The sequence below is a fragment of the Medicago truncatula genome, chromosome 3 (assembly GCF_003473485.1).
Source record: "Medicago truncatula cultivar Jemalong A17 chromosome 3, MtrunA17r5.0-ANR, whole genome shotgun sequence".
NCBI lineage: Eukaryota > Viridiplantae > Streptophyta > Magnoliopsida > Fabales > Fabaceae > Medicago > Medicago truncatula.
The window spans coordinates 51,988,954-52,015,597 of record NC_053044.1 but is presented as its reverse complement, the minus strand read 5'-3'; the positions used below and the strand labels follow the sequence as shown (position 1 = coordinate 52,015,597).

The 26,644-nt window shown below is 32.5% G+C and overlaps 5 protein-coding genes and 1 long non-coding RNA gene across 7 annotated transcripts; 5 read left to right on the top strand and 1 right to left on the bottom strand.

Moving 5' to 3' along the window:
- Window positions 1–551: 551 nt before the first annotated feature.
- On the top strand, window positions 552–1,549 carry LOC11442244 (uncharacterized). Of its 2 annotated transcripts, none has more exons than XM_024779705.2 (2): window positions 552–842; window positions 1,014–1,549. In XM_024779705.2, the coding sequence occupies exon 2, from the start codon at window positions 1,031–1,033 to the stop codon at window positions 1,424–1,426; it is 396 nt and encodes a 131-aa protein (XP_024635473.1). In that variant the 5' UTR covers window positions 552–842; window positions 1,014–1,030; the 3' UTR covers window positions 1,427–1,549. The 2 variants fall into 2 exon arrangements, with proteins under 2 accessions (XP_024635473.1, XP_003603233.2); XM_003603185.4 differs by having other exon boundaries at window positions 552–930.
- Window positions 1,550–4,051: 2,502 nt separating this feature from the next.
- On the top strand, window positions 4,052–4,787 carry LOC11442243 (copper transporter 5.1). The gene has a single exon (XM_003603184.4). The coding sequence runs from the start codon at window positions 4,189–4,191 to the stop codon at window positions 4,618–4,620; it is 432 nt and encodes a 143-aa protein (XP_003603232.1). The 5' UTR covers window positions 4,052–4,188; the 3' UTR covers window positions 4,621–4,787.
- A 2,667-nt stretch (window positions 4,788–7,454) lies between these two features.
- On the bottom strand, window positions 7,455–9,913 carry LOC11436581 (serine/threonine-protein kinase RIPK). The gene is made up of 5 exons (XM_003603183.4): window positions 9,410–9,913; window positions 8,972–9,107; window positions 8,733–8,869; window positions 8,518–8,644; window positions 7,455–8,138 (listed from the first exon to the last, which is right to left on the bottom strand). Exons 1-5 carry the CDS (start codon window positions 9,800–9,802, stop codon window positions 7,777–7,779), a joined length of 1,155 nt encoding a protein of 384 aa, XP_003603231.1. The 5' UTR covers window positions 9,803–9,913; the 3' UTR covers window positions 7,455–7,776.
- A 4,645-nt stretch (window positions 9,914–14,558) lies between these two features.
- On the top strand, window positions 14,559–15,188 carry LOC112420277 (uncharacterized). Its single transcript, XM_024779060.1, has one exon. The coding sequence runs from the start codon at window positions 14,559–14,561 to the stop codon at window positions 15,186–15,188; it is 630 nt and encodes a 209-aa protein (XP_024634828.1).
- A 4,536-nt stretch (window positions 15,189–19,724) lies between these two features.
- On the top strand, window positions 19,725–22,485 carry LOC11432430 (pimeloyl-[acyl-carrier protein] methyl ester esterase). The gene is made up of 4 exons (XM_003603181.4): window positions 19,725–20,572; window positions 20,678–20,773; window positions 20,856–20,923; window positions 22,262–22,485. Exons 1-4 carry the CDS (start codon window positions 19,940–19,942, stop codon window positions 22,377–22,379), a joined length of 915 nt encoding a protein of 304 aa, XP_003603229.1. The 5' UTR covers window positions 19,725–19,939; the 3' UTR covers window positions 22,380–22,485.
- A 1,734-nt stretch (window positions 22,486–24,219) lies between these two features.
- LOC11433500 (uncharacterized) lies at window positions 24,220–26,405 on the top strand. The gene is made up of 2 exons (XR_003010541.2): window positions 24,220–25,805; window positions 25,889–26,405. It is a non-coding gene; the product is annotated as an uncharacterized lncRNA (long non-coding RNA).
- The last annotated feature ends 239 nt before the right edge of the window (window positions 26,406–26,644 follow it).

Here is a 26,644-nt window from a genome sequence, read left to right as displayed (position 1 = left end):
ATCTTAGTTTAAATTTTAAATTAATTTTAATCCAATTTTCGAAACAACCTTAACAAATCAAATTTAAAATAATTTAAAATAATCATCAATCTTTGGGTTGGTCTAATAGTATTAACTTGAGACCTTAGAGTGTATTTCACTCATGTTTCAGATTGGATTCTTTGCGTATCAATTTTAATGGGTTAGTTTGACTTCAAAAAAAATCTAAAAAAAATAATATTAACACACTTAGATTGGTCCGTTGATGTTAACTTGAGACCATGGATGTGTTTCTTTCAAGTTTTCATGCTCGAATGTTTACGGTGTCAATCTCGGTAAGTTGGTTTGAAATATTAAAAAATAATAATTCTAGTTCCTTAAAGTTACTCTTGCAAAGTTTAAAATAGTAACATTTTATAAAAATGTGTGCTATTCAATGTATTATAAATTGAAATGTTTAACATTTAATACTATTTTAATTATGGTCTTTATATTATTAAAAATATATAAAAGATAAATTGTGCCAAAAATTAAAAAGATGAACATATATAAGACCATTGCACCATGTGCATAATAATATATACACAACTCTAGTTCTTTGTGGTTCTAGCAAGAACAAAGCTCAAACAAACACGGTAGTGTAGTAGTATTGCCTCTGCTAATGTTTTGTGCAATTATTTAAAACTCAATACTAATCTCAAAGGGCCAATTATCAGAAATGTACTGCACCTTTATTGGTGGTTCTGTTTTTTGGGGCGAAATTAAGTGGGAGAAGGAGCGATAATTGCTCCCTCGTTATAATAACTAACTCAGGAAACAAAATCTTTCAGAATCTTCCAGAATCAATACCATAGCTTGATACGGTAAATTACATAAATTTCACAAATCTTCAGTTACACTCACATCACATCGTGACATTACCACGTTTCAAAAATTTGAAATCCTGAACGCGTAAGTAGATATATAAATATATACTAATCTTAATCTTCTTTGGTTAAATATATAGTAATCTTTGTTTTATTTTATTTGTTAAGTGAGAGAATTAGGGTTGATGGCTTTAACCGAAACGACGTCGACGATGGAGGTGGAAGCCGTGAAGTGCTACTGTTGCGGGTTAACGGAGGAGTGCACTCCGTCGTATATTGATCATGTTCGCGAGAAATACCAGGGTCGTTGGATTTGTGGGCTATGTGCAGAGGCAGTGAAAGAAGAAGCTTTGAAATCAAAGAGAGATATTAGCACCGATGAAGCCCTTAATCAACACATGAATTTCAGAACTTTAACTTCAAGTCCTCCTAATAAACCTACGGTTGATTTGATTCTTGCGGTGAAACATCTACTTTTTCGATCTTTGGATTCTCCGAGGAAACAACCTTTGAGTTATCGAACTGTTGGTAGATCGCAAGATAGCTGTTTTTCTACAACAGCACAGGGTTATAAGGTTTAATTATGCTAATTATTGTTTATGTTTTTTCTAATGAATGATCAGTGAACAATTTATGATGATTGTTGGTACGACTCTTCCTTCCTTGACTTCAATTTACACATGTCACTTTTCTGTTTGATTCAATATTGCCTATGGAATTAAAGTTCTTTCATTTGTCCTGTAAAAAAAAAACAAAAAGTTCATTAATTTGCATAATCGTCTGCGCTAAGAACTTGTGAAGTACTGTACTGATTTTCCCATAGATGTTTAGGATTAACTCTTATCCTCACGCTTACGTACATAAAATGAATGACTAATGATTTTAAATTACGACTGCAATATAATATGGGTTTTGAGATTTCCTCTAAGCATTAAAATTAAAATTACAATTTTGATTGAATTGATCACACTTTCCTACAATATAATGTTTGCGACTGTGATTGTGTACATATAAATTTTTAAATTCAACCCTTTCGAGAAATCAATGTTTAGATATTAGTAAAGGGATTATGTTGATCGACTTGCTTGAAAAGATTATGTTGTTGGATTTACTTTGAGATTTGTTATATATTCCTTGGTTTACTTCAATTTATTTTGGATTTTGTTTTATATTGGTGGATTTGTTTTGTGATGAGACTTGTTTAATGTTGTTAGGATTATAATAGTCGCATTGATGCTCTTAGTTTGTTTTTTTGGGGATTGATGCTCTTAGTTGTTATGATGCACAATTTGTAAATTATGTTGTGTAATTTGTTGATGGTGTTCGATTTGTGTAAATAAGCTTGTTTTACTAGTTTTTGTAAAATCCTTCAAAAAACAAAGTTTTTGTAAAAAAAAACAATGCATTAATTTTCTTTGATTGATAGGTCTGTCAATTCGTCAACCACTATTAAGCGAGTCCAACTGTGATTTTAAATCAATCACTTAGATTGATTGTGCTCGCCTCATCTTATTTTTTGTTAAGCTTAAACCAGACGAGGAGCCTACACGAGACAAGTCTGCTTTGTCATCCCTAATTTGTGAGGGTATGGATGATGGGGTCAATGTGCACTCGTGTACAATGAGTCATTTAACTTAATTTAAAAAATTTAAACAATCTTTATGACCTAAACAATAGCCATTTATGTTTAAAAATATAAACAATTTTGGATGAAACTGCTCAATGACTCATTTATCTAAAATGTGATGTGATACCACCAATAGAGAGTAAATCTCACTATTATTATAACTTAAAATGTTTATAAGGTGGATTTAATCGATCACAATTTTATTAGCAAGTTTATAACATCATAAGAACAACCACGACTCTCCTAAGAAAGTGAAAGAACAACCACCAATAAATTTTATAGTTTTTAAAAGAGTGACAAATTAATTATAAATTTTCATTCCTCATAATTATGAATTTTTTAAACAATTCATAATTAATTTTTCTCTACTTTAAATTTTTTATAATTTTGTGGTAAATGTTCTTATAATGTTCTTGATAAACAACAAAATAGTTGGTTATCACGTTGCGTTTATTCAATGAATGAACAAAAAACTGAGTGAATGTATGACCTAAAACATCTAATTAGTGCCTATTTAAGATTTTAGAGTTTTAATTAGTTTTTAGAGTAGTTTAATCATTTTGAACTAGCACAACTTGTTTTGGATGTTTGATGAAACAAAGGGAAGAATGACATTGGAGATCTTATATCTTTAGCAGCAACAGAGTTCTCACTTTCTATATCTTTAGCAACATTAGAGTTCTCAATTAATCTCATATTTTCCATAGATAAGCATGAGTGCTAGTTTTCAACGATTTAGAGTTAAGATTATTTGGATGATGCTTCAAGCTCACATCTTTCATTCTTAAATTGTAATATGTTAGTGGCTCTATTTTATCTATCAATTTAACTTTTCATGTTTTCATTTATGTTGCATTTCACCTTAAGTGGTTCGAGGGGTTTAATTTTTATTCATAAAAGAAAATTCCCTTGATTTTGGGAATTGAAACATTGTATTCCTTTATCATCAAGTACAAAAACTTTCTCTCATCAATTTTCTATCTTTTCCTCTAATCTCATCCCTCCAAAACGTTCATCTCCTTTTCCTTTCAAGCTTCTAAACAAGGCCTTAGTGAATTTAATATGACAATTTGGATGATCTCAAATTTAGTTGGAAAATTAGTGAAATTAACTGCGGTCCATCCATAGTTACTACGATTTTTTTTTTTGTTAGATAGCCTAGTGGCTATAATTCACCTTATAAAGTGAATAAGTGGGATGTTCGAGGTTCGAACTTTAATCCATACATATAATAATACATTGTACTACGATTTTATTCTTAGGTAAAGACGAATTTATTTAAACTATCAAAGTTATAAACTCGAATTTTCAAATAACAAAAACACAAACAGAAAAATTCGGAAAAAAAGTTTCCTCTAAAATTACTACCAGTACAGTACTACACATGATGTTGTACAAGTACCACACAAGTTCCAAGATCCGGTAGTACTACCAATTTGTTTTATTTTCGAAATTCCGTAGATAACCTTGGAAAAATGTGAACACGAGGCAAACCAAAAAACGCGAGGAAAGGTGGAATGGCGGGGTATTTTGGGAAAAGCAAGTACTGGAGAGTATTTTTAGAATAAAAAACAGCGTACATAAGAAGCAACGTACAGAAATGACAAGAACAGAAGAATCCATAGAAGAAAAATAAATAGAGGCATCATCGTTCATTGTTTTGTGCAACAAAAAAAAAAAAAACCTTGAAGTTCAGAAACAAAAAATTCAGCGAAGATGATGCACATGACTTTCTACTGGAGCAAAAAAGTGACACTCCTTTTCGATTCATGGAAAACCGATTCATGGACGAGTTATGCACTGAGTCTACTCGCTTGTCTCATCGTTTCAATTTTCTATCAATTTCTTGAAAATCGCCGAATTCGTCTCAAGCTGTTAGCCTCCGGGAAGCCGTTTCCGGCGGCGATCGAAGCTCCTCTTCTACGACGGACGTTTGCCGGAAGTGGAGCTAAATTAGGCGTGAGAGTTGCCGGAGCTGTTCTGTTTGGATTGAGCTCGGCGATCGGGTATTTCTTGATGTTGTCTGTTATGTCGTATAACGGTGGTGTGTTTATTGCTATTGTTGTTGGTCTTGCTGTTGGTTATTTGTTGTTTAGGAGTGATGGTGAAGATTCTGTTGTTGTTGATAGTTCTTGCGCTTGTGCTTGATTATTGTTGTTAATGGGTTTGTTAATTTGTATTATTATTATTATTATTATTATTCCTAAGGTCTGTTGCATATGGGAACTTTAGATCTTTTTGGTTTATGGTATGTAAGTTTATGCACTTATTGTAATTAACTAATTATTATCAAGAAATTATTATTGTTAAGATAACATGACAATTCTTAATTTCAAGCTTGTTTGTCTGGGATGTTTGACTTGAGGGGTAAATTAAATATGATTGCATGAGAAATGAAACTTAATTTGGATCTATTTTTAACCTTCTAGCTACTGCCTCCTGAGCTAAAAATTGTTAAGTAGCTATCTGCAAAGAAACGCTCCACATTTAACTAACCTTGCTAGTTCAAAAGGTTAAGAAAAAAAGAGGAAAAAGAGGAGAACATGGTAAGATTACGCCAATCTATGACATTCAGTTAACCTAGTGGTCAGAATTGCACCTCTTAACTCTTAGGTGAATAAGCGAGAATTCACATTCGAACTCGGCCCTGCATATTGCAATGCTTTATACCAATTGAATAATACTCGCATAGACTTTGAGCTTCAGATTTACACATTCAACTTATAAAATGTGAAATGACAAACACATGGATATTCTTATAAGAGCTACGCTAAAGAGTACTAATAGGATGGAACGGAATTTGACGACAGTAGAAAAATATTACTCCATTGATGGCCAAAGGGGTAATTGTTAAATAATATTAGTAGTTTATTTCATGAATTTAGTGTACATGTTCGTCTTAACTGCAAACACTGGTGTTCTTGTAAGTGTGATCAGCATCATGAAGTGTCTACATTCAATGTCACATTGCTCTTCTATAGATAGCAGGACTTGCGATAAGGTAGATAATTTCCATTCAAGAGAATCAAGACAAAAATGATACTAGTAAGAGACTACTAGCATTTCTTTTTGAGAGAAAGAGAGTAAAGAGAGTCTGTTTTTGTCATAGTTTAGTCGTATTGTATATCATCTCACTTGTCTTACATCAACAGAGTTATTGTAATCTTATCCTTGGCGTACTAGATTTTGTGGATTTCCCTCTTACATTGATTGAGAGGCTTTTCACTGTAAATTTGCGATGTAATTTTAGTCTATCATTTTGCTTCTCTGCTTAATGTGTATTTGAAATTTTAAGAGGATGGAAATTCTGCTGTATTTCTCAATAGTATCATCGAAGATGGTTTGATCGAGAAAACTATTATCATGTGAAATTCAATATAGGAAGGTGCTTTCACTCATTATGGAGATTATGATGCATGACTGTAGGGAGAACAATTGGTTTTATGGTCCACTAGTGCTATAGTGGTTATATGTCATTGGGGGTCATGTTGGTTAAACGTTCCAGAATGGAAACGCAATTAGGGAAGCTTCTATAGCATTAATTAACTTGTAAGCTAGGATTTGTCAAGGAATGCAAACCATCTTGAGTTGAGAAATAGGAATTGAGAACTGGGATTTATCAACGAATGTGAATAAAGAAATGAAGCAAAGAGAAAAGAGGAACTGTGATGACCGAGTCATACCATAAGTGGAGCCAATCCAAAACCAAGAAGTGAAACAAAACAGAACTCACTGTCATGCTAAATAAAATCACAAATACTACTACTAACAGATTAACAGTGCCAAAAGGCTATCATCCAGTTAGAATCGGTGGATACCGTTCTTTTTGCTACAGAGCCTGCAATATGATAAAACAATTACTAGTACATAATTAGTATTCAATTAGGAATGCAGGTTAGACAAAAGCCACAAAGTTTCACCAAAAGCAACTGTTTTAACAATAGATATAATTCTCCTATGAAGATTAGAAAACACATTTTTTTTTTGGTAGATAGACGAAATGGCAAAGCCATTATAAACTCACACACACAAGTGGAGGTACCGGGGTTCGAACCCCGGCCATAGCATCTGGCCTAACAATTTTGGCATTTTGCCAGTTGAGGTAGGACTTATGGATTAGAAAACACATTCTAAAAGGTTATTTTACAAGGTTACAGTATGAACTACCCTTGTGTTATCCACTGTATCTGGGAAATAACATTGCTCTGAAAGAATAAATGGGTCTAAATAATTCATATTTTCTTTGAAAAAAAAAATCAGCAATAGGTGGATACATACACGGATTTCATTATATAACATGGGTATTACTTTACTTGAAAGTATGTAAATCCTTTGTATAAAGTTGAACTTTGACACATAATATTACAAAATGCAACACCTGCATAAAAAATTTCTTTAGAGGACGTAAAAAAAATGAAAATTAGACTGTTCTGTTAAACAATTCATTAACAACTTGACATCTTTTAGATCAAGTCCATATGCCCCAAGAAAGTTTTAAACTTTTACCATCACAACTCCATACGCCATAACTATAAAAGAGTGCACAAAATTGACTTTTTAGCAATCTGCAAACATGTGTTGTATTGATTTTTACCAACTGTTAAACTCAGCTGTTTTTCCCACCAAAACCTACGTATTTAACTTTGAAGAATGGCTAGTCAATAGTTGTTAAATGGTTGATTGCCTACTCTAATGAATTAGAAACCATTGACTGCATACCAATATATTATTAGAAACTTCCAATATTGCATTAAAAAATGATTTTTGTACAATAAAGTAGTATGATCTATACAATTAAAAAATATTATATTTTGAATTCAGTCTATTTACATGATAGTCATTTCAATTTGGTACTAATACATTGAATAACTCGTACTAAGCTTACAATATTATGGAGATAACAAATAACAGGAAACAGTTGAAAGTTATATAGCTATTAGATTGATGCAGAAATCAAAACGAACATTATATACATGGATAAATTTTTTGTGAATTTTCACTTATATTTAGAGTATAGAGTATCATCCATTTTAATTTAATTTCTTACACAAATTTTGGATATGCCACCTCAATCATGCACCTAGTAATTAGTTACATTCAACTTCATGATTAAAAAAGCTATATCTCTTAGAAACTAAAAATGACAAAAACATCTTATCTACTTTGCTATTGAATATGGAATTACCATATATGCAAAATCTATTTTTTTTTTTGTGCTTAGTAAGACCAAGGCAGGATGACAAATTGGCAATCTTTTCGTCAGTAGTCATCCTGTAGGACTCATTCATGCCACATGTCATTATCTCATTGGCTACTTTCACTAACAGCCACATACACAAATGGTCCTATGAACATATCATCAAAGTCCTGAAGTAATTCCAAAGATTTTACCACATCACTCATATTAGGCCTTGGATTAGGATGGTGGCTCAAACATTTATAAGTCAAAGCAGCAACCTTCAAAGCTCCTTTAATAGGAAACTGTCCCTCTAATCTTGGGTCTATGATATGAGGAAGCTTTCTTTGATCTCTCAAAATAGGTCTAGCCCATTCCACTAGGTTTCTCTCCCTATTTGATCTGCTTTTATCCACTACCCTCTTTCCTGTAAGCAATTCCAACAACACTACTCCATAGCTATACACATCACTCTTGGTAGAAAGATGACCTGAAAATTGAAGGCAATTAATTAACTAAGTAAAAGTAAAGTTTGTTAAAATATGCCAATTAAATTCTGTTTCCTAGGAGCAGCATAGCCATTTGCTAATAAAGTTAGTTAAAAAAGGTAATTAAGAACCTATTCGAATTGACTTATTTGAGCATATTTGATCTACTGGCGTAAACACTTTGTGAGACTGTTAAAAGAGCTTACGAAAACAGTTTATGGCATCTCTATAGACTAGGCAGGATAGCTTGTGTAAATAACTCAACTTTTATGAAAACAATCTGACTTTATTTTATATAAAAATAGCTTATACATAAACGCTTATGCTATAAGTGCTTAAGTTGTTAATCCAAATGGAACCTATATGGTAAAATGCCAATACCTGACATGATATACTCAGGAGCAGCATAGCCTTTTGTTCCCATTATGCATGTTGTTGTCACATGTGTTTCTTCTCCTTCAGGACCATCTTTAGCTAATCCAAGATCTGATAGTTTAGCTGTGTAATCCTGAATTTGGTGAAGAAAAAAAATTACATCATGTAAACTAGCAGCATATGCAACATTATCATTGATCCCTATAGATGAACGAACATACCGAGTCCAGTAATATATTTGAAGTTTTGAAATCCCTATAAATTACAGGTTTATCTGCTTCATGAAGGAAAGCTAGTCCCTTAGCTGCACCTAATGCAATTTTCATTCTGGTTGACCATGGTAATGTAGCAGAGTATCCTGATTGTATCACAACAAAGAAAATAAGAAATTAGGCCTTAAAGCATGATTAATATATGTATATGATATAGCGTTGGTAAAAATAAAGTAAATGCAACATACTTCTGAACAATTGATTTTCCAAGCTCCCTCTTGTCATGTATTCATACACCAAAAGCCTCTGCTCTTCCTCACAACAGTATCCAATTAACTTGACAAGATGTGGATGTCTAAGCTGTCCAAGAAATATAATCTCTGCCTATAAATGAAAAAATGTACCAAGCTATAATCAGATATTCCTCTCAATCATGTTTCATTACCTATAGCCTATTTTTATTCATAACTCTAGTACTTTTTTTTTTTAATTCAATTATGACTTGTATGGGAGTAATTTAATTCATATATACTATCAACGTAAAAATTTGTTACACTGTCGATCGATGATTAAAAACATTTGAATTTAATCATAAAAACTTCTAAAGTCACATATGATTGATTGTGATTTGTTGATAGATTAACAAAAACCGTATATCAAAATTTAAAAACTTTTAGAAAACTAACCAGCCACTCCCTGTGACCTTGTGAGCCATCCAAGTTGAGTCGTTTGACAGCAATAGGTTGAGCCTTCAAACCATGTCTGAGTTTATCATCAACAAAACCCTTATACACAGGTCCAAAACCACCTTCACCAAGCAAATTACTCCTTGAAAAATTATGTGTTGCTTCTCTTAGCTCCTCAAGTGTAAATGTGTAAAGCTTTGAACCAGCTAGTGAAATGGAAAGATCCTCAATAGCTTGAGTAGTAGAGCTAGAAATGCTTATATCAGATAAGCTTACCCTTTGGAAAGAACCTTGTTTTAAAACCTTTTTTTCTGGTTCTTCTAATGAGTATTTTGTCTTGTAACAACCTAAGATCAAGACAATAGACTTCCATGTAATCTTTTTAGAATTCATCTATCTATGTTTAATAACGCTACAAAATAAAAACACCTTAATTTTATCTCTTAAACCTATAGTGTATTATAAAGCCAACAACATACAAGATGACACAATTGATGACAATAATTAAAATAAATAAGTGAAAGATTAGGAATTCATGGCACGTACATTCTTCTAATCCTAACTACCCTTAGAAAAATACTTATGCGAAGATTCCTTGACTTCTAGACCTTTTGAATATACATGTATATATAATAACACTAAGGCCACATTCCATTTGACACTGTATCTATACATGCATGAATATTGATATATTAATTTTATTTCATTATTTTTATAATATAGTAACTACTATAATTGTTGTCACATATTCAATTAATTAGAGGTCAAGTAACCTGCCTACTTGTTGACTTCAATGTTATTCTACACAACATTTCCCCCCAACCCCTTAGAAACAAATTAACATGTATCTATATTGTTAATTTAACTTAGTCGTCCACTTAATTGTGTTTAGAACATTTTCAGGAAAATGGGAGAATTTGATTTTTTTTTTTTTGCAAAGTGCTAAACCAACAAGCCCATTATCGAATCTTTTTTGATGCACCCTCAGAGGGTTTTCTTTGGTCATTCAATTGATATTTCCCCGTTATTGGTAGGTCATGCTCTTCTGGATTGCTCTTGTTAACATGTCAATATCAAACAATGCATCACGACAATCAAGCTCCTGTTTTTAAAATTAATTAATTATAATATAATGTGATTAATTGATTATTGAGGATAGCTTCTACAAATGGAATTGCTCTCATATTTTCTTTGGGTGTGACTAGGAAATTGAGAGTATTTATTAAATTCTGACAATGAGATATTCAATGTACATTTGAATTTGGGTTAAATAATAATATTACGAGTCAAGTTATTCCTTAAAATTGTATGAGTAGTCTTTAATATTATCAGTATTTTAAAATGATCATTAAAATTGCAAAATGTTAACTAAGTATGTCCCTCTATCTGAAACGGTTATTATATGTACGAATGACATTATTTACTCCATTTTAAATTCATCACTAATATTATCAACTTAATGTCATTTTAGTCCCTTCAAATTACAACGGATGGACAAATTTGATTAATATTTTGCGATTCCAAAAATAATTATGGAATATTGATATTGTAAGGAACTAGCTAGATACCGTCCTACAATTTTGATGACCAATTTAGATATTTATTCATAATATTAAAGAGGCAATCTATAACTACACCAAGGACTTTATAAGACTAACTAGATGTATTAAAATTATTGAGAAGAGGAGAAAAAAGAGATAAAGAAAAGGAAAGATAACCTCCACTAAGGTCAAAGAGAAAGGGTGAACAAATCAATCTAACCATCAACCACTTTGATCCATCCCTTATGGAAAATATGCCAAAATTATACACAAATTGTCGTTAATTATGTTAAGGGAAATGTTAACTAGTGCCCCGGGCACTAGTTAAGGACCTCAAATAGTAACTTTTTATAAAAAATTGTGTAATCGGTGCATTGAAAATTGAAAACTTTGACATTTTTAAAGAATAATTTCTTAATTTAGCATGCTTAAAGAGTGCTCTGGGGACACTCGTTAACAACACCCTTATGCTAATTATTTTTGCGTCATTCTTTGACAGTTCAAATTCATTATATTTCCAAGTGTTTAAAATAAGACAAAAAAGTTTTTTTTTTTTTTTTGGTACAAAGACAAAAAAGTTTTAACTTTGAATAATGCAAATTTCAGTACTTGCATGTTTGAAAGGTGCATTAGATTTAAAAAAAAAAAATTATAAAATCAAGTGACAAGCAGCCAGAGCTTAGGTACAAAGTTGAGTTTGAAAGATTGAAAAAATGATCACATTAAAAGAATGACACATCATAAAATATGAATTCCCCATACGGATATATGAAACGTGTGAATAATCTGAGTTCCTTAAAAAATCAATTTAAGTGATATCATAAATTCATAATGTATGTTTAATGGATTTTTAAGATAAAAAGAAAACACTGAAAATGGTGATTTCGTTAATAACGTCCAATCTTGCAAGAATCGAATTTGATAAAAATAAAATAAAACTTGCATTAACTGTAAAATGTATTATCTTATCTGGATAAGTTCTCTCTTCGAAAAATATTTAAATTTTCGTGTAAAACAAAAATTATACTTGAATTGCAAGAAGTAATTAATAACGAAACCATCATATAAAACTCTTAAAACGTGACCAAATTTGAACGCCTCTATCAACCTATAAGAATATTTAACGTGCTAACTCAGTCTATATAGATGTCGTTATCAACGTAATGAGATATTTAGGGCTTGTAGTAGGTGATGATGTTGAGAGATTATTTTTAGGGGTCAACAGTGATGTTAAGAGAGTTGAAACCAAACATTGGCTCTCTGAAAACAGTCCTTAACTAACGTAACTACCCCAAAGTTGCGCTACCGAAGTACGCAAGAAATTAAAGCGTGCATGTTATGGCATGGCAAATGGAAGTGAGTGAGTGATGGTACGTACGTAACTGAACCGGAGTTCGATGTGGGTGATAATAATAATTTGAAGTTTGGAACATTACCAATCATAAAATACACGAGCTTAAAATTTACTTTGCTCAAGGAGCGATGTGTGCTAGTAACACTCTTCTTTTGATACTCTTTTCAATATTTACTTTCTTATTGAGTAAAATTCTTGTCGGTTTGTTTATTTTATGTGGGATCCATGTGAGTATCTCCTTAAGTAAAATCCATGCAGATCTCACCAATCAAAAAAATATGCGAGTTTAAAATCTACAAATTTCCTTGAACATCCTTAACCCCGTCGACACCACATGTGAGACATTTTTCATTGACTATTACTTTTCTCGCCACATGCATTTCTCACACATTCTACTTTTTTTTTCTTTTCGAAAATGTTCAGGGATTTTTGGATCATATAATATGAAAAATATTTATTTTCCTATTTTTGGTTGGAAAAATGAATTTTCCCCAATTCGAATTATAAAATTTGAACCAATAAGTAATTCAAATTTTATAACCCGAACAGCTTAAATAGTAGGGCACGTTTCTTGTTTTTTTCTTTCCGGATTATAAAGTCCAAACTACCTCTATAGCTCCCTTGGGCCAAGAATTCGGGGGGAAAAAGAAGTTCATATTATAAAATCTAAATTGTATCAGCACAAATTCTGAGGTTTCTTGTAACAAAAATAGTTGATTTAAGAACCATCTGTACACCATCCTTTTGTTTTAGGTTGTTGTTAGTTGTTCGCCCACCGTGTCCTAGTCGAAAATATAGTTTTAAAGCTATTTGATCGATTGCTCCAAAACTTGCCAATAAAATTAGAAAAAAAAAACAAGGAACAAAATTCCCATAGAAGGAACTTATTAGGAGATGCCACCCGTCAAAATTTAAAATTCCAACATTTAGACCCATTTTTCATTTTTATTTTATTTTTCATATTCCCAAAAAAAAGCGATTATGATTTTTAGTATCTTTTTGGTGTATTTTTATATTTTTATTATTCAAAACTACTAAAATGGGATGAATTCTGATCGTTGCTTATATTAAGAAAATCCGATGTGAGCATGGTGTGTTTGCATTTTATAGATTCACGTGGTGTAGCTGATGCCGATTGTAAGGAAATGAAGGAATTAGCGGCTGAAGAATTGGAAAAAAGTAAGGGTATTTGATAAATCATTTATCTAGATTATATGATGTCTTGAGGGTATTAGCACTTAGTAGTGGGAGGAATCTCTTGCAAGGTGCATAGTTGAAAAGTGAAAATCATGTATTTATAAGGTTGAATTTTGAATTTGTGGTGAAGAATAATGAAGAGGAAGAAAAAAAGTTAAATATGAATATTGAGTCAACGTGTTGGGTTAAGAATATTGAAAGAAAAAGGAAAAAAAGGGAATAGTAAGTTGTTGGGTCTGATTGGGCTAAGAAGATAAAGGAGAGAGATTAATCAAGGTGCATTGTAAAGAGAAAAAAAGGATGAGAAAGAATGGTTGAAACTCATCACATACTCATTCCTTGTTCAATTTCTTTTTAAAATACACATGTGAATTTTATAAAAAAAAAAGATTAATTGAAAAATTACACACGTGACATTCAATTCACTCAAGTGAGGTGTCATGGTGTTGATCGAGACAAAATTGACTACTTGCAAAAGGGGCAAAGTTAGGGAGCTGAATTGCTGTTTTTTTAATACGGGTCAAAATGGCAACTAGTCGATAGTTAGAAAGCCAAAAGTATATTTAAGCCATAATATTTTAACGTTTAAATAACATATTTCATTTGTCTCTAATCATATGATCATTTACGATAAAAAAATTATCCTTAAATATAATACACTCAACAAATTTTTAGATGTATTTATTATTCATTTTTCAAATATATCTTTTATTAATGTTATCAATTTGTCTTAAAATATTAAAAGTAACAAATTAGATCAGGTGTGGGGTTGGCGGATGCTACGTGGTTGATTGATAACATAGTTAGGAAGGTCGGAGATGGGCACACCACCATGTTTTGGGAGGATCCTTGGATGTCTGATGTTTCGTTAGCTGTGTCTTTTTCTAGACTTTTTGAGTTGTCGGAATTTAAAGCGGTCACGGTGAGGGAGATGTTTTTGTTAGGGTGGGGGGTTGATGGGGGAGCGTGAAGGTGGAGGCGGCGATTATTTGCGTGGGAGGAAGAGTTGGTGGGGGAGTGTGTGGAGCGGTTGGGTAACTTTGTTTTGCAGGCAGACATGACTGATAGGTGGGTGTGGAGACTTCACTCGACTCAAATCTACACGGTGCATTCAGCTTATTCTTATTTAACGACGGTGGACTTCAACATCACTGCAGAGTTTAATCAATTTTTATGGCTTAAAGCAGTTCCATTAAAGGTTAATATTTTTGTCTGGCGTCTCTTTCTGAATAGACTTGCAACAAAGGACAACCTGCGCAAGAGGAACGTCCTTGAGGTTTCCAATGTTTCTTGCGCGGCCTTGTGTGGTAAGGAGGAGGAAAGGGACCATTTGTTTTTTCAATGTGATCATTATGGTCGATTATGGCTCTTGATATCGAATTGGTTTGGTATTGTTACGGTGTCTCAAGGCAATTTAATTTCACATGCTAATCAGTTTTGTGCTCTTGGAGGTTTCTCAAAGAAGTCTAGGACAACTTTTACTATTATATGGATTTCGGTCTTATTTGTTATTTGGAAAGATCGCAACAGGAGGATTTTTCAGAACCAAATTGAACATCTCGAAGCTCTTTTTGAAAGGGTTAAACTTCAAACTTATTGGTGGTTGAAAGCAAACTTCATCACGTTCGCTTTTGATTATCCTTTTTGGAGACAAAATCCGTTACATTGTTTACAGACTGTCATGTAATGTCTGTTTTATTTTGGATTTATGGCTGTTTTTAGCCTTGTGTTGTAATTAACTCTTTTCAGCTCCCTTGGGCACTCCTTGTGCTTGAGGGACTGATTGTTTTTTATTATATTTCATTTAGTTTCTTAAAAAAAAAACATTGAATACATTTATATAAAAAAAAGTTTTTGTTAAACAAGTTTCCGTAATACTCACGATTTTTGTTAAACGTTATTGTAAAAAGGTTTTTTCTAGATTATCTTTGAAGAATGGTGGGTAATTTACCCACCAATCAATGAAAATGAGCAATTTGTTGGTGGGTCAAATAGTTCATGGATACCACTTAAAAATGTGCTTATGTGTATTGATTGGGGTAAATTATCCACCATTCTTCCATGGATACCCTAGTTGTCATCTTATAAAAAGGGACAAAATGAGTATGTTTTTAGTGATAAAGGTTTCTCTCTATTTGTCTAAATAAATAGAGTATGTATTTTGGAGAGAGACAACCACAAAAAAATATAAAAATAGAGAGTGTATCCTACCATTAAACTGACCTTATTTATATTATTTTATATTATCTTCAAACTTCTTTATATTTTTATTCCTTTAAATAGAAGAAATGAAAAGAATCCTAACTCATTTTTATTTATCGAAAACACCTCGATCCTAATTATGTTGAGGCCCCCATGTGTGCTAAATAGGTGCATGCTAATAAATATATAGGGGACCCGGGCTTGTTAAAGGATTTTCGCACTGAGTCACGCACTTACCCCTTGTGTTGCAACTTGCAACATTACTGGGTATACCAACCCACCAACCTTCAATACCGTCTAATTAATTTAGCTTTTGAACTCTTTCAAGGCCACCAATAAGTCACGAGTTATTAGTAATAACTTATTACAATCAACTTATAAGCATCATAAATATTTCCATGCTTTACATTTTTTTTTTTTTTGTCAAGTAGCTTAGTGGTTAGAGCTCACACAATTTAATTGTAGAGAAGTGAGGTGTCCGGGGTTCGAACCCCGATCCCTACATATAATATGCAATATCACTACCAACTGAGCTAAGCTCACGGGAATCTATGCTTTACATTCTTCCGTCACATTTCATGGAAAAAAAAACATTTTCATGATATATACTTACCTTATTTTATATAAGAAAATGTTAAAGATTACCTTTAAAGCATTATTAAGAAAACAATTAAAGAAATTTTATCTTAGAAGTGCTTTATTTAACTTTTTTGAAGTTCAAGAATTCTTATTTCTAATACAAAGTTTCTATTTTTTCTTTTCTTTAAGTAGTGTTATTAGTGAATCAAGAAAAAGAAACTAGTGTTCTTATTAAAATACTTGTTAGCATGAGGCTTTTATACAAGTGGCCAACCAGTAAAAAGTGTATATTTAAACAAGATTATATATCATAGTACGTAAAAAGTTTGTTGTGTTAAAATGAAACTCAACATATTTTAGGAGTCTCAATAGCTATGTACACCTAAAAGTTATATATTAGGATAAAAGTTATATAAATAGTATTTTTTGCATGTGTTTATCGTCAATAAACTACATCATCCGATCATTATTATAAATAAAAATCTATTTTTTAAGTTTACTCAATAAATAATATAGATGGTCTATATAATATAGCGCATATATTATTTATTGAATAAACATAAAAAATAGATTTTTATTTATAGTGATCGGATGGTATACAAAATTGTTATGTATTTTGAAAAAGAAAACTAGAAAAAGAAATAAGAACAACAATGGAGGGAAGAAGAAACTAACACAATAAAATCCTCATAGCATTTGGTAGAGAAGAGACAAAGCACCTTTTTAGCAAGAAAATCAACATCAACATTGTCCTCATGCAAAGTATGAACTTCAACATCTAGTTCCTCTCCAAAAGCCATTTGATAGCTCCGCTAAGATTGTTATATTTTGTGAAAAACATTAACGTACCGTTTGGCTAGGCTTCTTTTCGGTCTAAAAGCTACTTTAAAACAAAATTAAAATAAAGCTCTTTAAGAAAAAGGTTAAAGCTGTTTGGTTTCTTTATTTTTTTTTTAGTTCTAAAGTTATTTTTGAGTTAAAAGCTGTTTGACAAAATATCGTACAAAACTTTGAATTTATTATTTTTTGGTGGTGTCTGGGGTTCGAACCCGGGACCTTGCATATATTTATGCATTGTCTATAAATAAAAAAACTTTGAATTCATTATGAATTAACATAATAAATAAAAAAATGTCTAAAATATTTTTTGAAGGGAAAAAATGTTTAAAATATAAAAGATATATTTTTACCAATACTATATTTACTCAATGACGTTTATTTTGTGTAACATGAATACAAATTTGTATCATCATATAAACGACTTGTTAAATATTTGAATAGGATAAATAATTTAAGGAGGCTCAAATAATAACATAAATAATATCAAAGTAGTTTGGAAAATTAAAAACAATAATCATTTTTTTTTAAAGACATAAATCATCACAAACTCAAATATTTCTACTCTCCATCAACGCAACTCCTATTTGATTTCTAACTTTATTCATGTAGCCTCCATCTTGCACTCTTCCTGGATTATATGAACTGATTTCTTCATTTATATTGTTTTCTTCGTCACGCTCAATCATATCTATAATATGTATATGTGTGTATATATAATGAGAATAATTGGTTTTTTCTTTTCCAATTATACTCTATAACAAATTTTGTTATAAGAATACCATATTTTTAGTGTTGGTCAAAAAGATAAGAATTTATATATATAATATTATATTTGTTACATTGCTGGTGTCATTGAAAAAGATATGTTTAGTTTTTTTAATAAGAAAAAGATATGCATAGTTTGTTACAATACAAATGTGTAAATTATATATAAGTATAATTTTTTTAGGCAACTACACTTGTACTTTTAATTAAAATCAAAATTTTATAAAAATAATTATACGCATTACACAACACTAACAAAAATTATACGCATTAGCATAACAAAAAAAAAAAAAAAAATAGAAAGAGGAACATAAAGTATTACTCTAAACACTAATGTGTGTGTGTATTTCCGTGGTTGAAGAAAGGGAATAAAAATATTCGGTGTCATTCATTGACAGCGTGAATACAAATATTTGCGTGGTTGTGATGCTCAAAAGATATTGAAATTAATATATAAGTGATAAAAAGATAATAAAATTCCTTAAAAAAATAGATAATAAACTTAAATGGAACCTCATTAAAAAATTAAATGGACCGGTTAAAAAAAATAAAATGGATGAAAAAAGCGTATTGAAAAAATAAAACAAAAGGTTGCCGGCGGGAGTTGAAGAGAAATGCTTGTGAAATAAATTGGGGAGAAATAGTTTTTTGAAGTAGCATTCAACAACTTTTGGTTAAAGCTCATTCCATTCAATTTTATGCATTCTAAAAAAAGTACTCTTTTTCGAAGGTACTTTATTGATATTGTGTTTGGCCTAGCTTCTCCTTAAAAACGTAAAAAAACTGAAAAAAAGCCGGGCCAAACGGTACCTAAGCTCTCAATTTGGAATCGATTCTCTCAAATAAAATCCTATCAATTTCACCATTAAACTCAATCTCATTTTCTCTTCATAATGTTATTTTTTTTCACTCTATGTTTAATGGCTGAGATCAAGGACGGACCCAGAAATACTCCATAGTGAGGGCCATGTGTGTATACTATATTTCTAACTAAATATATTAAAGGAACGTTAGCAACACACATTTTAATACACTCTCTTTAATTGGTTAAAATTCACATGAGTCTCATCAAATCACGTGGATCCCATATAAATTTAATGGGTCCCATGTAAATTTTAATCAATTAAAGAAAATGCGTTAAAAAGTGTGTATTAAAATATTTATTGTTAAAATTCCTTTCAAAGGGTGTACATATATTATTATATATGAGGAGTGCTATGAACACTCTCTTTCTAACACTCTCTCCAACACTCACTCTCTTATTGGGTGAAATTCATGTGGGTAGCATACATTGGAAATGGACCCCACATAAAATGGTGAGACCCACATGTGTTTAATCCAATAGGAGAGTGAGTGTTAGAGTGAGTGCTAGAAAGAGAGTGTTCTTAGCATTTCTCATTATATATTTAGAATGTTTTGATAGAATTATCATATATTTTATTACATATGACTATACAGCAGCTTCTTTCAAAAATAATATAACTATGCTATCAAAAACAAATTTCAAGGTCATGGTCATGGTATGGAGAAACTAAAATATATAGTGAGGGCCATGACACACAATCTCTTCAACGTGGATCCATCCCTGACTGAGATGGAACCATTGAAATTTTCAATTGAGAGACTCTACTCCCTCTTCAAACACAAAGTCCACAACACTGTTAGAATGGTTAAAGACAACATTTATAGGGTCACCCTAAACTAAGGACACAAGTAAAAAAAAAAAAATATCAATAATGTATTCCAAGACACTATCGATCCGGTGTTATTTCACAAAGGGTGGAATTGTACAGTGAAAAACCAATTCAGAGAACGACTCTTGGCTCATATTGATTGGAAAAACTATCCCACCAAACCCAACTAATTAATTTTCTTTACATTAATTCCAATAAATAAATAATTATTTTCACCCAACAGAAAATCTTTACATGCAACATTCTCCTAACAAAACCTGACTCATCCATTCATCCATTCATTGTAAACACTGTACCTTTCTTCTTCATTTCTCAAACCACCCAATCATCATGATCCAATAATTAATTAATCATAATCATGATTCCATCGTTTCTTAGTTTCGCCGGCTTATACAACGGCTACCTCCGCCGTTGTTTCACCGGCGCCGGTCTCTTATCTCAAGAAATCGACATCGACATCGACAACGAAACATCTCTCCATTTTTGGGGACCAACAAACAAATCCACACAAAAACCTTCTCTCGTTCTCATCCACGGTTTTGGTCCTATGGCGATGTGGCAATGGCGTCAACAAGTTCAATTCCTAGCTCCACACTTCAACCTCTACGTTCCCGATCTAATCTTCTTTGGAGAATCAACAACGAAATCAAAAGAAAGAACTGAGAATTTTCAAGCGGAATCAGTTGGAAAATTGTTGGAGAAGATAGGTGTGAAAAAGTGCCACGTGGTGGGAACGAGTTATGGTGGAATAGTTGCGTATAATTTGGCGAAGATGTTGGGAGAAGAGAAGATTGAGAAAGTAGTTATTGCAAGTTCTGGTGTGAATATGACAAAGAATCACAACATAGCATTGTTGAAAAGAGCTGGATTGGACAAAATTGAAGATCTTATGTTACCTTCTTCTCCTCAACAGTTGAAAAATTTGATGTCACTTGCTGTCGCTAAACAAATCCCATTTGTGCCTAATTTTTTCTTGAGGGACTTTTTAAGGGTAATTAACTTCTCTTTTTCTGATTTTTGTTTCAGGTTGGTGATTTGAACTCTTGTATGGTAAAAAACGGAAGAAATTAATGTATAAATTTATTCCAATTTGCAGAGATTATACTCAGATAATAGGAAGGAAAAGATGGAGCTTCTAAATGGATTGTCCATAGGAAAGGTTGATACTTCAAACATTTCACCTCTTCAACAGGTAAACTAAATGTGCAACCGTACGAGTAAATTAAATGTGTACTTCAACAGCTGATTAATTTACATTACTCATACATATCCAGGAAGTTCTCGTATTGTGGGGGGAAGATGACAATATATTTCCCGTGCAGATGGCTCATGAATTGAAGGAGTATGTATCCAAATCCTACATAATATTTTGTTTCTGCCAATTTTCTTTTCACTTGTGCTTATCCTAATAACATATAGATACACTTATAAGTTCATAATGGGATTGATTGATTGGTTGTACCAATCTTCTTTTTTTTTTTTATTGATTGGTGGTCATGGGTTTACCCTACTTAGGCCAATAAATTGATTAGCAGTCCCCCAATAAAATTGGAATACTAGATTATTTGATTTTAGCCCAAATAGCACCCATAGGTAACCTTGATCCCACTAAATTTAGTACTTCCTTCGTCTCAAAATAAGTGTCTCTTTAGTATTTTTTTCTCCGTTTTAAAATAATTGTCATTTTATAATATCAGTGCAACATTTATTATTATTTTTATACCCTTATTGTTGAATTTCATTCAACTTAACTACTCAACTAATTACAATTAATAAGAATATTTTAATAAATGATATTAATTTTATTATAGAAATTGACATAATTAGTCATTTCCTTAAACATTGTGCACAAACTTTAAACAACTATTATTTTGAAAGAAAGAAAGTATTTCATTTTATAATTCTCAAAAATTTTAATGGTCATGCTAATCGATGTCCCGGATTCTGGTTAAGGAAGTCAAAAAATGAAAAAATTTCAAATGAAAATAATACTTTTTAGACTTTTGAGAAATTAGAATGTACAACTTTCAATGTCATACTACTATATTTGTTTTGTTAACCAATGCCTTGGAAACACGGTCAACATTTCTCATAGAGTTATGATAAGTTGACGTCATTACTTGGCAATCTCACTCTTCTTACACCCGATAGGTTATGATGAGGATAGATTTTGAAATGAGCTGAAATATCTTACATTTGATTTGGTGATGGTTGATTTTTGCTCTTTGGAGACTTGGCAATCTCACTATGTTTGGAATTTACGGGAGAGAAAGAGAGAACCGAGGGAATAGGGAGGAGAGAGATGAAAGAACGCATGGAAGGGTTTGAGGGTGGTGGTTGGTGTGAATTAAGGGTGCGTTGGTGAGGTGAGAGAAAGAGTGGTGATGTGAAATTACCAAAATGGCCCTTGTTTTTTAAGAAAATTACATAGGCATGTGTATAATGGAGGTAGTGGTAAAAGGATGTTCATAAAATATTTCTCTAACTGAAACCACCGCCGAAATGTGTTTATTGAATGAAATGTCAATTTTTTATTTATTTTTATCATAAGATATATTTTTTGTTCAAATGATTTGCATTTGAAATATTTTTTAAATTTTGTTTGAGAGGCTTGATACTTAGAATATACCATGCCCACATGACTTACACGAGTTGTTGCCTTCTTATTAACTTATTGCAGGGTAATAAGTAAAAAGGCAAGACTGGAATTGATAAAGGAGGCATCTCACGTGCCACAAATTGAAAAGCCAGAGGAATTCAACAATATTATCCTAAATTTCTTACAACCGAAATCTTGATTGTTTTTTTCTTTCTTTTCTGCGAGTCATGATTATGTTTCGTATATTCCTTCAAAAAATTATTGTTTCGTATTCATTACTATATTTTTGTGAAATTGTTATTATATATTCAAGTCAAAAATAATTCTATAAATAATAAATTAATTTACATTATTATATTTTCAAAATATTTCGATGCTAAAAAGGGCAAAGGCCCCAAACATTTGATTACCAATATATAGTTAACATTTCCCTAGTTCCATCAAGAATGAGAATAATTACATCGCACTTTAAAACAAGTTGATTGTCATATGAGAATCACGTTCAAAATATGAAATGCACATGATTTGCATATTTCGATAAATTTTTTATAAAATTTTAAAAAGTTTAACTTGCACTTTTAGTCTTTATTTTATCACGATCAGGAAAGTATCACACTTGCTGAATTTTTTCCAAATTCAATTTGTTGGTGTGACACATTTTTAAACGAGTTACATAAAACCTGATGAAATGACAACTACATATATCAAATTGGATGATGACTTGCAAACTTTATTACAAGTACCGATTGCAGCCGGTCATACATTAGGCGAACATGTTTACATGATTGTTTTAAAATTCAACATAGATTATGCAGTTTGACAGAGATGGCAGGTTGTGGAATTCTGATCCAGACCCAGGTGCTATGCAAGCACCAAAGTTGGAGGTGCACACGCCATAACATGCAGCCGTCGTGATTTTTGGAGTCTGTAGCTGACAGTTGGGTATGGCATTGGCTCAACTGCACCTAAGGAGGTTGGGGGTTTGGATAGGGTCCATAGTCCATACTAGAGCACCCACTATTTGTATATGATGATAATGATCAAGTAACAAAGAAAAGCATAGAGAAACAGCAACACAATAGATGAAACTGATTGTGAGTTTGCACCATAACACCACATTTTCTCCTATGTTAGTAGCTACTTCTTTTTTTTTTTCTTCATTTATTTGTTTTCTCCATTTACAACATACATCATGTGGTCTTCTATATCTCCTATCCTATAATTACCAGAGCATAGGTACGGGAGAATCCATTTCTGTTTGGAACGAACCTTGGTTAAAAGATCCTATTTGTCTTCAGCCAACCACAGAAGTACAGGTTATGTGGGACGCTCTTACTGTTGCTTATTTATTCAAGCCAAATCAGAAGGTATGAAACAACAATTTTATTCACTATGTCTTTGATGATGGAACATCAAACCAAATTCTACAGACTCCTCTTCTCCTTCTGTCCGAACGGATACAGCTGTTTGGCGTCATGAACAACACAACAACACAATAAGATTGTTCAACAAGAACAATACCACAACAATAACAACAACATTTCCTCCTTCCTCTCTTCTCTCTCTCTCTCTCTCGGCCCTATTCTCCCTTCTTTCTCCGTTCTTTTTTCTCCATTTTTCTCAATCAAACTTTGTCATCCATCTTCTCTCACAACAATAACAACAACATTTCCTTCTTTCTTCAAACCCAATTCCAAACCAGAAAAACAAAATCAGATGGAAAAGAATTATTCAAAAACCCCCAATTTTTTAAATCCCTCAAATCCCCAAATTTATCAAATTTACATATCATAATCAAATGAAAGGTGCTCAGGGGAACAATTTTAATTCGAATTTCTCTTGTAAGATTCGAATCAGACACGATTTTGAGTTTTTCGCCCAGATTCGAATTTCTCTTACCCAGATTGAGTTTCTTGTTCAGATTTAATGGATTTTTTCAAAATTTGTTTTTGGAAAATTAAAAAGGTTAGGGATTTGGAGAGGGAAGAAGAAGAGGGAATTGTTGTTGTGTTTTTTTTTTATTGTTATGGGATGTTGTTGTGTTGTTGAGGAAAGAAGAAGAGAAGAAGAAGCTCGATGGAGGAGAAGAGGAAAAAGAAAAAGATTTGAAATTTTTAATTTATCATTAGGGGTATATTAGGTATTTCACATTTTCAACATAATTTTAAAAATAAAAATTAAAAAAAATTTGACGTGTCAGTGCCACTTCAGCCATCATTACACAGTCAGCATGCCAAATCATCAAATTTATCCAGTCAGATGCTGACTGTTGGCGTTAGGGGGGTAAACCAAAGAATCTTTATTTTACAAGGGGAATCTCCAAGTTTTTTTTTTTCATAGGGGGTAAACCAAAAGACCCCCAAATGGCAGGGGTAAAAGCCTATTAACCCTATTTTCAATAATAATGAGGCTATGTTGCACCATCGAATTTCTGGGCAATGGACCTATATTTGGAAACTCAAGTTTCCCCCAAAGATTAAAAATTTCCTTTGGCGTATTTGTCGCAATTGTTTACCGACTCGTAGAGATTGATTGCGAAGGGAGTAGATTGCCCTAATATATGCACAATCTGTTTGGAAAAAGATGAAGACGGAATGCACTTGTTCTTTAAGTGCAGCAAAAGTGTTGGTTGCTGGCAACGACTCAACCTCTGGAATTCTATTCTTCATTTCTGGTCCTCTAATGTTTCTTGTTATGAATTGATTTTTGCTCTCATCCAACAGCTCGACATTTCCCAACAATAATTCTTTGCAGTCACTTTATGGAGCATATGGAAGCAGAGAAATAACAAAGTTTGGAACAATGTGGTGGAAACGACTCAGCAAATCAGTGAGAGGGCCGAGGCTTTTCTGAATAGTTGGAAAAATGCACAGAAAATTACGCCATGCAGCCAAGTTACCAGTGTCCAGCATGATATCACTCGGTGGACAAAACCGGCTGTAGGGAGGTTCAAATGCAATGTGGATGCAACTTTCTCCACTTCATGTAATAGGGCTGGTCTTGGAGCTTGTATCAGAGATGCAGAAGGTAATTTTGTCGCAGGCCGAACAACCTTTCTCCCCCCTTTACTTGATATAGAGATGGGTGAAGCCATAGGTCTGTTGTAGGCAATGCAGTGGGCGAAAGAGCTTAATTTGGTAAGCACAGACTTCGAATCAGACTCTAAGATTGTGGCAGATAGCATTTATAAAGGAGATGGTGTCTCTAATTTTATGGCCATCATCCATGATTGTAGGCATTTGTTAATGATCGACTTAGCAAACTCTGATGTGAGTTTTATTAAGAGACAAGCCAATAGTGTAGCCCATAGCTTAGATAGGGAAGCATTATCACATGCTAGTTTCCAATTGCATCTTAATATCCCTTATTGTATAACTTCTTTGATTAATAATGAAAAGCTATAAGCTTCCTTTTCTAAAAAAATAAAAAAGATCATAAACCAAACAATGTCTGCGTCCCAAGCTGCAGGAACAGGGGGTGGCTCAGCGCTGACTATCAATATCAAAGTTGAACACAAGTTTACGGTAGAGTTGGCGGATCTGGTGACCGTTGTCGCTGCAGATTCGACGAAAGCGCCGAGCATCGATGTTGAGGATAAGCCTACTCTAGAGTCGGCGGATCTAGAGTGAGTGAGTTTGTTTTTTGCATTTGTTGTTTCTCTTTTTGGATGGATGTTCTGATTGCTTCTTCTTCTTTTTCATATTTTAGGGCTTACGTCTCTTACTTCAAGTGGTGGGCCGGGTTAAACTGCGTTGCGGGCTATGTTGCACTAGCAGTAGCTTTAGCAGTCTGTGATTCCAATCCCGTCTGTCATTCCAATCCCAATACGATGACTAAGGTACTAATATCTTTTGTACCAATTTGCTTCTTCGCAAGTTAAGCCTTCTTCAGTTGCCTTGGAGGAAACCTCTCTCACATAGATCAGATCAACACTCGTAGATTCCGGGTCCTCAGGCTATTGGGTATCTTACATCTCTATGTGGCTTATGTTTATTATTCACTGTGGTAACTTACATCCTCTCAACTGTAGCGCCACCGGCAACAGCACCAGCACCAGCCTAGCCTAGTTCTGTTGTTACGTTGTTCTTTGGTTTAGGCTGTTTATAAAAGCATTCCAGTATAGTATGTCTTGTTATTGTTGGTTGGTTCATGGAACAAACAAAACAAACTCTAAGTTAAGCTTTTAGCTGTTTATTGGATTTCAAGTTCATTCATTTCTATTTTAGTTTATCTCGTTATGCATGCTTTTGATATTTTTCTCAATTCGTTTATTGGAGAAATCCATCTATTACGATCCATGCAAATGCAATTCACGGGGCTTGGGCATCGACTCAATAAAACTTGTTTTTGGTGGTTGTTCTTCCATTCCAATTACTTTTCACTAATCAATTATATATGAATGTATGATTCTTATAGCTTTCATTTAATTGTGTGGTTTTCTTTATCTAATTGATTGTTCGAAGC

What these genes read in the sequence shown, in the direction of transcription:
- LOC11442244 (XM_024779705.2), top strand. Translation starts at nt 1,031, where the DNA reads ATGGCTTTAACCGAAACGACGTCGACGATGGAGGTGGAAGCCGTGAAG.
- LOC112420277 (XM_024779060.1), top strand. Translation starts at nt 14,559, where the DNA reads ATGACTGATAGGTGGGTGTGGAGACTTCACTCGACTCAAATCTACACG.
- LOC11432430 (XM_003603181.4), top strand. Translation starts at nt 19,940, where the DNA reads ATGATTCCATCGTTTCTTAGTTTCGCCGGCTTATACAACGGCTACCTC. An exon ending in TCTTGAGGGACTTTTTAAGG is followed by an intron (nt 20,573 to 20,677) that starts GTAATTAACTTC and finishes TCCAATTTGCAG; the next exon opens with AGATTATACTCAGATAATAG. An exon ending in ATGGCTCATGAATTGAAGGA is followed by an intron (nt 20,924 to 22,261) that starts GTATGTATCCAA and finishes AACTTATTGCAG; the next exon opens with GGTAATAAGTAAAAAGGCAA.
- LOC11436581 (XM_003603183.4), bottom strand. Translation starts at nt 9,802, where the DNA reads ATGAATTCTAAAAAGATTACATGGAAGTCTATTGTCTTGATCTTAGGT. An exon ending in GGAAAATCAATTGTTCAGAA is followed by an intron (nt 8,870 to 8,971) that starts GTATGTTGCATT and finishes TGATACAATCAG; the next exon opens with GATACTCTGCTACATTACCA. An exon ending in TCCTGAGTATATCATGTCAG is followed by an intron (nt 8,139 to 8,517) that starts GTATTGGCATTT and finishes TTCAATTTTCAG; the next exon opens with GTCATCTTTCTACCAAGAGT.
- LOC11442243 (XM_003603184.4), top strand. Translation starts at nt 4,189, where the DNA reads ATGATGCACATGACTTTCTACTGGAGCAAAAAAGTGACACTCCTTTTC.